The sequence below is a fragment of the Neovison vison genome, chromosome 2 (assembly GCF_020171115.1).
Source record: "Neovison vison isolate M4711 chromosome 2, ASM_NN_V1, whole genome shotgun sequence".
Taxonomy (NCBI): Eukaryota; Metazoa; Chordata; class Mammalia; order Carnivora; family Mustelidae; genus Neogale; species Neogale vison.
Window position 1 is genome coordinate 177106275 of NC_058092.1, and position 12573 is coordinate 177118847.

General features: G+C 34.7%; 1 protein-coding gene across 4 annotated transcripts in view; it reads right to left on the reverse strand.

The window, feature by feature from the left end:
- Nucleotides 1-7090: 7090 nt before the first annotated feature.
- The window catches only part of RTKN2 (rhotekin 2), a 75018-nt gene continuing 69535 nt past the window's right edge, over nucleotides 7091-12573 (reverse strand). For all 4 annotated transcript variants that reach the window (XM_044239599.1, XM_044239602.1, XM_044239598.1 and 1 more), the window contains exons 11-12: nucleotides 10136-10243; nucleotides 7091-8907 (exon numbers count right to left, since the gene is read on the reverse strand). In XM_044239599.1, coding sequence (XP_044095534.1) covers nucleotides 8369-8907; nucleotides 10136-10243 — 647 coding nt within the window. In that variant the 3' untranslated portion in view covers nucleotides 7091-8368. The remainder of the gene's footprint in view (nucleotides 8908-10135; nucleotides 10244-12573) is intronic.

Consider the following 12573-nt stretch of genomic DNA (forward strand, 5'->3'; position numbering starts at 1 on the left):
GAGTACATTGAGGAAGTTGAGCACTCACTTTGGATCATGAATGATGATGTTCAAATAGTGTCTCACTCACCATGAGACTTTAGGCAAGTTACTTAATTGTCCCGTGCCTTCAGTCGCTCATTCATAAAATGGTGATTGTTATGATACTACCCTGAGGGGATAAAACGAGAGAGATCAACCTGGAGTTACTCTAGCTGAATTAGGAGAGGGAGAACCAGAGGCTCACTCCCTTGGCATCACTCTTGGTTTGCTACCTCAAAAGCTATCAATTCAGGAGCCTAGGACTCTCTAGATTAGTTCGAGACAAATACCAACAGCCATTCCAGTGGTTTTACTAATAGGAAAGTCGAACAGATGAGTAAATAGCTTGCCCAGGCAACACGGCTATTTAATGGTAAAACGACGACTAGAATCCAATTCCCCCAACTCTTAAACTGAATCCTCTTTCTACGAAATCTGCCTACTGTATTGCTGACATCGACAATTCCTACTTCAGTTTGCCTTATTTTCTTGAACTGGCATTCAAGGTCCTGCACATGGTCCAATATAGCCTACCTTTCCCATATTGTCAATTATACTTTAGCCAGGCCAATCTTTAGCATGTACTATGGGTTCCTACCCCCAAAATAGGCTCAATGCCTAACTTAATCCATTCTTTTTTACAACTGTCATGATCACATTCCCCCTTAAACTCCTCCAGGAACCTTCTGGATAAACTGGCTTCTATTTTATTTCTCCTTGATTTGAAAAATCTTCCTATTACAACTTGTTCTCACATTGTCCCAAGATACTCATAGTATATAATTTTGCGTTGTTTAACTCACTTGAGTAGTAAAAATATACAAGGCATTTTGTACTTGTTGAAAAATTGTTTTGCAAAATTTCTCATACCTCTTAAAATTAGATGTTTGTGATATACTGAATACTCTTTTATATCACCTCTTGTTTATGTATTATCTTTTCAACTAATTTCTCAGGTACACTGGTGGTAGATAGGGATTTCTTTAAATGTCTGTGTACAGATATATTACTTTAAGATATGCAGAATGCAAATTCAAGCAGTAATTCATCTTGCTATTCTCTAATATGGTTGATCCTACAAATACGTGAACTTTTCAAGAATAAGTATTCTTTATAATTTTCCAAACTGCAATGGGGCCTAACATAGGATTCATACACAATAAATATTTGGATACATTTTTAGATATCTCTTAAAGTCTGATATTTTCACATTAAGTGAAAAAAAAATGGAGCTGGGTTAAATTTCTTTTTTTTTTTTTAAATTTTATTTATTTGAGAGAGAGAGAGAGAAAGATCACAAGTAGGCAGAGAGGAAGGCAGAGAGAGAGGGGGAAGCAGGCTCCCTGTTGAGCAGAGCCCAATACGGGGCTTGATTCCAGGATTCTGAGACCATGATCTGAGCCGAAGGCAGAGACTTAACCCACTGAGCCACCCAGGCACCCCTAAAATTCTTTTAAGAATATATATATATATGCATGTGTATATGTTAGCTAGATCTTCTCATGCCTTTCTTTATACATTTGTTACAATGTTATATATCACACTATAGAAAAAAGGTAAAAGTTTAAATGCCAAGCCCTGGGCTTTATGTTTGTTTCCTGCTTTATCTTATTAAATAATCATGGCTATCCTATGAGGTAAATACTATTTTTACCTTAAAGATAGAAAAACCCTAAGACCCCAAACTTAGATGATGTTTAAAAAAAAAAAAAGTCCCAAATCACACAACCGGTCACGCAGAGCTAGAAGTTAATCCAGGTCTAATTCCAGAATCCACGGTCCTAACTACCAATGCAATGTGACCCCAGGCAAGTCTTCTATGTTTACTTCATGGGCTACTGAGTTAATTCATATGCTTAGCACATTGCCCTACACATACTTACCCAAGCCTCTTCCTCCACCAGCATTTCACTGTGACAGGATTGAAAGGCTAGTAAGACATGCTCCCTGTCCTGAAAAACCTAATTTGTGATAGGTAGAATTCTAAAATGGCACCCCAAGATGTCCTGCCCTTTGAATATATCATGCCCCTGATTTACATTATATGCAAAAGAGATTTTTTTCCTGATGTAATTAAGTTTACTAATCAGTGGATCTTGAATTAATGGTGGGCCATATCTACTCACATAACTCCTTAAAAAGTAGTTTTCCCCAGCTGGTGGTGGATGGAAAAGTCAGATAAATCTGAATCAGATAGATTGAACTCCCCCATGAGGAGGATTTAATCCACCAGATTAATGAGTTGTTGCTATCTTTCAAGAGGGAGCCACGTGTAAAAACCGGAGTACGACCTGCAGCTGCTGAGAGTGACCCCTGGTCCATCTACAAGCACCAGGAACTGAATTCTGCCAACAACAGAATAACAGATAAGTCTAGAAGTGGATTTTCCCCAGAGGCTCCGGATTAGAGAGCCAAGGCTGGCGGACACCTTTATGTTGGTCTTGTGGGATCCAAAGCAGAGAACCCACTGGAATCCATGCAGAATGCTGATTGAAATTAATGTGAGATAATGAATGGATGTTGTTTAAATTTGGTAAGTTTATGGTAATATATTATGCAGGAGACAAATTCACAAAACTAATATGTAAGGGAACACAAAACTGTGAACAAGGGCTTGGGCTATAGAGATATAAATAAAGTACAAAGAAAGGAGTGTAATTACCCTGGTGGAGAGGTTGAAGAGGGCATGAAATCTTGAGGAATTTAAAGGTGCTACCATTTTGAAGAATGAATAAAATTTGCTGGCTGTGGGCCGAGGGAGGTAGGGAAGAGAGGGAGGAGAGATATTCTAGACTAAAAGGATAGCATGAGAAAATAACGAGCAAGCAGAAACTTGTTGAGGCAAGGTCCAAATGCTGAGAGTAGCAAGAGGAATGAGCCCAGCAGGGCGTGGCAGCTTGGAAGGGGGCTGTGAGGCTTTCCGTCAGCTGTGGAGAGGTTTGGACTTCTCTTCTGCCCACATTGGCAGCACTTACTAGAGTCTTTTAAGATTAATTGAAAATCTGAAGACTTGATGGAGTATATGTTATATAATTTTATATTTTATGTATATTAACACGTTTTAATTGTTAATTTAACAGTTGAGGTAAGTGAATAGGTAACTCTTCTTAACACGTTTTCTCCTCTTTAATATAAAATGAAAATTGCCACAACTAAATAAAGATGTTTACTATGATGGCTAAATTCAACAAAAATGTATCTACTCACAAAGACAGAAAGAAAATGTTTTTTGAGTAGACGAACAAAAACATAGCACTCAGAAAAGTACCCATTGTCATCAAAACCATCTATTTAAAAAAACATTTTTCTGAGTATAGTTGACGCACAATGTTAATTAGTTTCAGGTGTACAGTGATTCGACACGTTTCTAGGTTATGCTGTGCTCACCACAAGGGTAGCCACCATCTGTCCTCATACAACACCATGACAATACCACTGACTGTAATCCCTGTGCTGTGCCTTTTATTCCCGTGCCTTATTCATTCCATAACTGGAAGCCTGTATCTCCCACCCCTCTTCCCCCATTTTGTCCATCCCCTCCCCACTGGGAACCATCAGTTTGTCTTCTGTATTTATAGGTCTGATTCTGCTTGTTGTTTGAAACATTCTATTTCAATATCTTGGAACATGTTTATGACATGACATAATTATGTATACACAAGATCTTTTCAATCTCTTTCTCCTTCAGTAATATATAAAGAGATTACCATATCTCTGAAAGCAAACTGCTGTGACATAAAACACAATTTTCAGTAAGATTTGGAATGATTTTGCCTAGTTTTCTAATTATCAAACATGTCAGGACTGGTATTTTTCCTATTCAGATAAACAAAAATATTTATGTAATAAATCTCAGAGAAAGGGAAGCTTCTTTTAAAAAAAATGTTAAATATTTCTGGTCATGTTTCAAATTCAGAAGTAAAACGTTGAAATAATATAATTGAGCCAGGATTGTTCATTTCTCTCCCCCTCCCCTGAAGAGCTCCATGGGAATAAATTAAGCACTGAGGGAGGTACATTAGAATAAGGAGTCTCCTTGTGGCTAACGGCAACTGAGTATCCTAGGTTCCTAATTTATTATCAGAATGACTTAAGCTCTGAGCGAATTCTTCATCAATAACATAAAACTAAGGTTATACAGTGAATTTTTAAAAGCGTATACTGTAAGAAAGATTATATGTAAACATTCTAATGATTATTAGTTATAGCAAGGTTATCAAATATTAGTCTTATAATAACTAACACCAGCTTTGGGTATGTCTTTCTGATTGAGCTGATTTCACAGCAGTTTACGTCTATCAGCTTAGCACAGAAGGGGGTACCTAAAGAAAAAGGCAGCAAATGTCTTTATGAACCAATTCCTTTAATGTATAGAAATTTTAATCACATGACATTGGCTTCCTTACCAATCTTTGGTACTTTAAAAAAAATACATACCCATAATAGGATACTTTTTTTTTTAGAGAGAGTACCAGCAGAGTCAGGGGGAGGGGCAAAGGGAGAGGGAGAATCCCAAGCAGACACCCTGCCCAGCATGGAGCCTGACACAGGGCTCTACCTCAGGACCTTTGCAATCATGACCTGAGCCAAAATCAGGAGTTGTATACTTAACCACCTGAGCCACCCAGGCGTCCCATGAATATGTTTTAATCTAGATAATGCTTGACCTACATTTAATTAAAAAATAAAAATTAGAAACAATGTCAATCATACAAGCATGTTAAAAAAAAAATAACACCCCCTAGCATATCTTTAACCCACTGAGCCACCCAGGCGCCCCCCACTAGCATATCTTTAAATGAAGACTTGTCTTTTAAAAATTCAAAGGTAATGACACCTTTTTAGTGCTAACTAAAAATACACATGATCCAAAATAAACCATTTTTTCATAGAACTGTTATTAGTGAACCAGTTCCATTACACATGTAAACATTTGAAAATAGTGATGCCTTTGAAATGTAAGGGCACTTAAAGTCAACTCTGTCTGCTTTGTAGTTTAAGACTAACAGAACACTGTATAAATGGTCATCAGTTAAAGTTTAATTACTATTCAATAATTCACTCTTTAAGAAGACAAGGACTTTGATAAATTCTGACCACAGGGAGAGAGATTTCCCTGCCAAAGCACTGCTCTTTCTGTTCCTGGTACAGCGTTCTGACTCAGTTGTTCCTCACTCATGGTAACACAGGTGATTACATTCAAATGGCATTTAACCTAAATTGCGCCAAACTGCCCTATAATTTCATTTTGGACTGAATTAATTAACTTCTCAGTAGGTGACTAAGGTGCTGAACACAAGCCTAAGGAAATACTTGACTGCTTAACCTACCTTATATGAATCCTCTCTAATGCAAGGCAGCTTCCATTTTCAATAAACAGGACCAGAAAAATTTACTTAGTAAGATCTTAAAGGGTAAAGATAAGCCACTTATAATAAATGAAATCAGTTTTCCATATACATGCACATCCATTTAAAGAAGTCAGGGGGCACTGCAGACAGTTAAGGAGGATTTAACCAAACTCACCAACCAGAGTTGGCACGCCTGATATTCTGAAAGACTCTTTACCTTAGGAGGTGTGTGTTTATAATAACAAAATGCCTTCTTTGTTCTTGGCAAGATGTTTAAATAAAAAGCTCACCACTTTGTAGCAAATAAAAATACTATCTTAATGCTTTTGTAAGTAATTTATGTCCCAGAGCTTGAAATGTAAATGTAATTTTCTAAGACATTATCTTCAGATCATCAGAATTATCATAATATCATAAAATAACTATTCTTTCTGTTTCTCTAATTATAATATTCTTATCAAGCTCTGACAGCTAACTCTTTGTTTTCAAGTTTATAGTCTTCATATATCAGGAAACAAATTAAAAGGACAAACAGGAATGTGAGAAGGCAGCTCATAAAAAGCTGAAATGTCTTTTATTACATGACATATTTTTATCTGTCATAAACTTCCGGTTTAGGAAATGAGAAAACAAATACTTCTTTGATGAACTCCTTGACAAAGTGTTTAACTAAGTATTTTTAGATTTTTTTTAACTGTGGAAGGAAGGAAGGAAGGGAGTAAGAAGGAAAAAAGGAAGGGAGGGAGCCCCGACTTTGTATTAAACCTTTCGGGGGAAGTGAACTAACATTTAATGAACAGCACGTTAAAGGAAGTGAAGCTGAAGCCTTCAGCCTGCTCCCAAAGGCTCTGTAGCATACAGGAAGGTGGGTCCCCAGAAATAGCCTGAATAACCGTGGTCCTTGGTCAGGCTTCACATAAATATTTCTAGGAGGAAGGGCCTCAGCTTTGTTCCAGTGTCCCACTGAGGGCACAACTGCTAGGTAGTTTCTCTATGAATAAATTCTATTTCCAGTACACCTTAAATCCTTCTTGATATAATATGCATGAGGAAATGACAAGAATATAATTTGGAAGTTTTAACACTGGTTGTTATAAGGAAGGCTTCGACTAAAAAAAAAAAAAAATGCTTAGATGCCAGTTTCAGAAACAATTTTGCCTGCAGCATCTTCTAGCTCAATAATTTAGTGGCAATGACAGTCACAAATGCTGTCAAAAACAGCAGTTGAGGTTTAAAAAATAAACAAAAATTCAAACAATAATAGCCTGTAGATTTTAATATTGTCATTTACTGAACTGGCAACCACAACAGAATTTATGAGAGTCTTCTCATTAGAAAAAAACAAATTAATCGTACCTTTGCAGGTTTTCATGCATGTGATTGTCTCTACAGTCCTCTAAAGGTAGGCACGTGGGGTTTCCTTCTCATCAAATACTATGTCTATCATGGTGTCGACGGTCACAAGAGACCTTTTGTATCATTACTCCCCCGAGTTGCAATTCTTATGAGGAGTCCCCGGCAAACACAAAAGTAACCTGGCAGTTACATCATTCTATATAAATGAAGAAAGACTGCTATCTAAAAATAATGAAAGGCTCCATTTAAATTAATGTTACTTTTTTGTCAAGTGTTCATTTTACTTTGTAATAATGTAGTTCTGATCCAAATAGAGTTCTCATGAGCTTTAAAAAGATCTCTAGAGATTATACACAGGGCAGTAATTTAATTCTTATATTTTTATTTCTTGCAATGACATTTAGGGTTCAGTGTGATTTCAGATTTTTTGAGCCGTTGCTGACACCTTATGGAAACTGTTTTATTTGGAAATTCTGATTTGATTTTTAAAACTGTTCAGCTCTTGTTTACAAGAAGCATTATTATTTTAAAAAAGGATTTTTTTGTTCCTTTAAGGTATTCATCCTCTCGATATTTATTTCCTCACTTGATTTTATAATCCTGTTTGGGTCACAATGATTAGTTGCTATGGAAATTACCTCCTATGGAAATGATTCCGATGTCATTGTTGTAAGAATATGACTTTTAATGAATAATATCAATAGCAGACATCAACCCTTACTAGAAAAAGGAAATTTAATTAAAATGTTTTAAAAGGATTAATTCTGAAAATTATTATCATGGCCAACTTTTTTGATATTTTTGAATCAGCCATCTGCTTTTTAAATAAGTATTAAATGAATTTTAAGGTGTTAATCAGCTACTCACTTCCCCAAATTCCAATGTCATAATGGAAATTAGCACCATGCATAGAAAAGTGGAAATAGAGAACATTTCATTTACCTTTTCTCTAAACTAATAAATGTTATGCTTCACTTATGAGAGTTAATGTCAACAGGATTTCAGAGCTCATCAAGGAAACAACTTTGAATAACACATTATGAATTCCCTTTAAAGATGAAGAATTTAATATTCCAAAATTTATCCCAGGAATTCGAAAGGTCAGTGAGTTAACTAGTGAGTTAAACAATAGATGAGAGTCAGTCAACCATTAGATGAGAATTCCAGAATGCTAAGAAGAAATTTTCTTGGGTGGATTCTATAATTTGTGGTTTGAATAAAACTTTTGAAACATTCCATTAGTATTAAAACTCTCACAATGAGAATATGGCTCATATTTAACACATTTTAAATTACTAGACAGTCTCTCCCCAAAGAAATTTTAATGCCTTCTTCTGCCTAGTGCTTGCTCACTGCTGGCACTAATTTAGGAATAAATTAACCCTTCAAACAATTAGGATATTGTCTGAAACTGCCTCTTGCACTCTACCAGGGAAATCACTTATATTCCAAAGATCAGAAGTAAAAGAGAAATCCAATTCTTCATTATAAAGCATTTTTCAGACCTCATAGCTTATTAATTATTGATATAAGTCACTATCATATTTGCCAACATAATTACATATTACTATATCTCTAGTGCTTCTGAATCAAGCCTAACAGTATAGATTTTGTTAAACGCTTTATACATTTAGAGTTTTCTATACTTGTGCCTGCAACCATGATCTAGGGTCCAAAATGTCTTTGATAGATTTCTGCCTTGGAGCTGGCACTGGCTTGGCTTCAAAACTGGTTTTAGTGTCTATGTGTTCACTATCATCATTTAAATTATTTTTCCTGGCAGGAAGGAGTTTTCGAGGAGCAGCCATCGGTTTCTGTAAGTGATGCATTAGGGTTGATAATTTGGTATCCAAAGGCGAGGTCCAAGATACACTTGTTTTTTCCCAGTTGTCCTTATCCAATTGATCTGGGTTACTCTGTGTTTTTAAGCTGAATGGAGCTTTATCAGAAGGAGGAAGGGGAGCACGTCTTTTTTTCCCTTTCCCATCATGTAGCTGGTTACTTGCAGGAGATAATACCTTTTTCTGGATAACCACTTGATGATTACCATCAAAGAGGCTGGCCCAAAGAGGTGGTGAGGAGTCTTCATGCTGACCAATAAGAAACTGTCCATTTGTCTCTTCAAGTTTTTTTTGTATTGTATCAGTTAAACTTTCAAGTTTTACAGGTGAATCAATGCCTGTAATAATTTTGAGAAAAAGTACATGGGGGAAAAATTCAAAAGCTGTGTACACTTATTGTTTTCTAAATCAGTATCTATAATAATCATCAAAAACACAATGGATAAGCAACTGGTTTGAGTTTAAAAATAACCCTACCAATAGAACCAAAAAAAAAGATCATTCACTCTGCACTGCATACGCGCGTGCACACACACACACACACACACACACAAATACATTCCTAAATAAATGAGTATAAACCAGTTTTCAAAGGAATGTAGACACATCATAACTTTTTCAATTCTATAGGTTAAATATTTATTAAATAACTTTTCTTAGATTTAAAATTTATTCTGACTTCTAGGTAAGAGGAGATCCCCTTTTTATAAAAGCCTGATATGTAAACCTGGACAAGTGTAACTGGATTAACATCCTTTCCTTTAGACTAGCAAAGTCTCTGTTAATAGGGAAAAATTCCAAAACCAGAAACCCAGAAAGAGTGAAGCCCTGATATCAGTTTGGTGATAAGGGTGCTGGATGAATTTTTCCTTGGGAAAAAATAAGAGAACAGAGATACACATCTGTTAAATGAATCACTGGTTGTATCATTTTTTATCTAACATTTTAAAGTGTATGTAAAATATATATTGGTGGCAAAAATAGAATAGAATTTAGTGTTGACCTGTGTGTGTTCATAGCACTGTTCGTTCAGGCAACCCCACAGAGAAATAAATACCCTTCGAAGTGTGGGAAAATGGAATATTAATTAATGAGTCTATAAAGTTAAAATTTTCCAAAGTATTAAACTTAACCAATATTTTGACCTGAGATGAAAGCTTCCATTTATTAATATTCATTTATCAACATTACTTTGAAACAAATTTAATAAAACACAGAAAAAATTATAGAACATGATTATATTTTAGAATCTCCAAGTTTACATTTTCAGAATTTTCATCAACTACTCAGCTAATATTTATTTTCAGTGCAGCCTTATTCATTTTGAAGCTTTAACATTTTTGTTTGATCTTAAGCATTCAAACTATGAAAAATGTGTATTCATTAATTTTGTATTAATTCATCTATTAAACATGAGTTCCTTAGTCTATAATCATAGTCTTTTTTCATTCATTTTGACTGTGCCTTGAAAATTTTAGCATTTTAATGTCAATAGAATAAGCTGCTTGAGTATGGACAATGTTGTTTTTGTTACCCTGCAGCTTAGAAAAGAAAAACCCCACTTACTCATATCATGGTAGACTGAGGTCGCCTCTTTTGTCAAGAACAAAGGTGGTTTCCGTGGTGACATAATCTCAATTTTCATAAGTTCTTCACAACAATGCTTCCATTGGCCTAAGAAAGACAGAAAAAGGCAGGCTAGTTTAAAACATAAATGTGAAGACATATACTTCATTTTCAGTAGATATCAACATATTTTTTGCTGTGAAAAAAAGAGGGAATCTATAAAGCATTGCCTTAAGGAAACCACAAAAACCTAGTACTACCCGTAATTCTGAAGTCCAAGTCTAAGCACTAGAGTAATCTATTTGAAAAATAAAGTTCTGTACACAGATATAAAAAGCTAAGCTCTCTAGGCTATTAAATACTATACTATTTCACTAAATGGTCTAGGAACTAAAATTTCTATTCATGGCAAAAATTTGTACAAGTTCTCTTCTTTTAAATATTAAATAAAAATACCCAGTTCTTAAGACAGTTGAAAGGTAAAAATCAACTGAAATAGTTATCTAGAAGGAAACAGTGCTTCTCAAAAATGGTGTTAACTTTGAAAATTCTAATTAAGATACAAGAATTGTTTATTTAACAATTATTTCTTCTAATGATTATGCTTTTCGAAATTCATATAACTAGAAAAATGCTGCATCTTCATTCAAGTAAAAGGTATATAAGAGCCTATTATAATAAAGACACATCAGTCAAAATTCTAACTGGATCTAATTTATTTTAGGAAGGACACTTTAAATAAAGCCATTAGTCATTTCAAATAAAAAATACTCTTTAAGCTGTTTCAATTTTTAAGTTAAAATTTAAGAGTATGAACAATATTAATTTTTCTTTTAATTATATTTTACTATTTTCATCTTAAAACACTCAGGCTTATTTCTTCTGAGTGGATATAAACTTCAACCATTCCATGTTTTTTTTTTTCCAATTTATTTATTTTCAGAAAAACAGTATTGATTATTTTTTCACCACACCCAGTGCTCCATGCAAGCCGTGCCCTCTATAATACCCACCACCTGGTACCCCAACCTCCCACCCCCCCCCCCCGCCACTTCAAACCCTTCAGATTGTTTTTCAGAGTCCATAGTCTCTCATGGTTCACCTCCCCTTCCAATTTACCCAAAAGCACATACCCTCCCCAATGTCCATAACCCTAACCCCCTTCTCCCAACCCCCCTCCCCCCAGCAACCCACAGTTTGTTTCGTGAGATTAAGAGTCACTTAACCATTCCATGTTTATTGCGTGCCTGCATGCTGGATAACAACTGTGCCAAAGACTATGTGTCTCTATATTCATGTTATAAAAGTAGGTTATTGAGCTTCACTGTTCTTATACTCTATCTTACATCTGTAGAAAAATAAATATAATACACATGTGCCTTTTGGGAATGATTTATGATGTATATTTTTCTTCCTTTTATTATATTCTCAGTCTCCATACTCAATATCCAATTTAGTTATTTTCCATAGTTTAAAAATAAAAGATATTTCGTGTTTGGTCAAATTATCTATTCATTTTTGTTGTTTTAAATCTAATATATAGCCATGGTTATATGGTAATATGCATAAATTTTAAATTCATCACCTTAAATAGCTAAGAAACATAAAAAACCTTTTAGTATGTTTTATTACAATGCTAAGTATAGAACATGGTAAAAATTTCAAAATAGCCCACATAGCATCTCATAAAGAGAATGAAATCTTGAGTTTGAGGCTTCAAAGGTTGCTCTGCAGAATTTAAATCTAGTAGGATCTGAGATCTGATAACTTATTCCTCCCCTCCACTTCCTTTTTTAGATAAATATATAAAAGCCAGCTTTTCCTTCTTGGGGGCAGAAAAAAATAAGGTCTTACTTAATAGAAAAATAATGAAATACTTTGAACTAGAAAACATTTCTCCATCAAATCTTAGGCAAATTATAAAGTATAGCATTTTCTCTTTATTGATAGATGAAAGCTTTTCATTGTTAAACTGGTAGCAGAATACTAATCATGCTGAAGACTGGAATATAAAGCCATACTATCCCATGCGTTACTGAAGTCAGAGGTACAAGTGTGGTATGTTCACTGGTGAATTTTACAATGGGAACATTTGTTTTATCAGTGACTAAATTAGTATGCACAGTTATACCTGATTCAACATGCTAACCAATATGAAATATTAAACAGCTATGTTGTTTTCACATAAAATCTGTATCCTAAAGATGTTTACCACAATAATATTTGCTATAACGTTCCCAGTCAAAATGATCTGTTATCCTAAGCTGCTCAATAACTCAACATTTATATTATTAAATACTTGAAAAAATTTACCTTTGACCCACCATTCTAGCTCTACCTTTTTGATCATCCAAAACAAGTGTCATTACTCTTTTACATGTTTGTTAGCTCTCAAATATTAAAAATTAGCTATGACATCCCCCTTGCCTCCAGCCTCC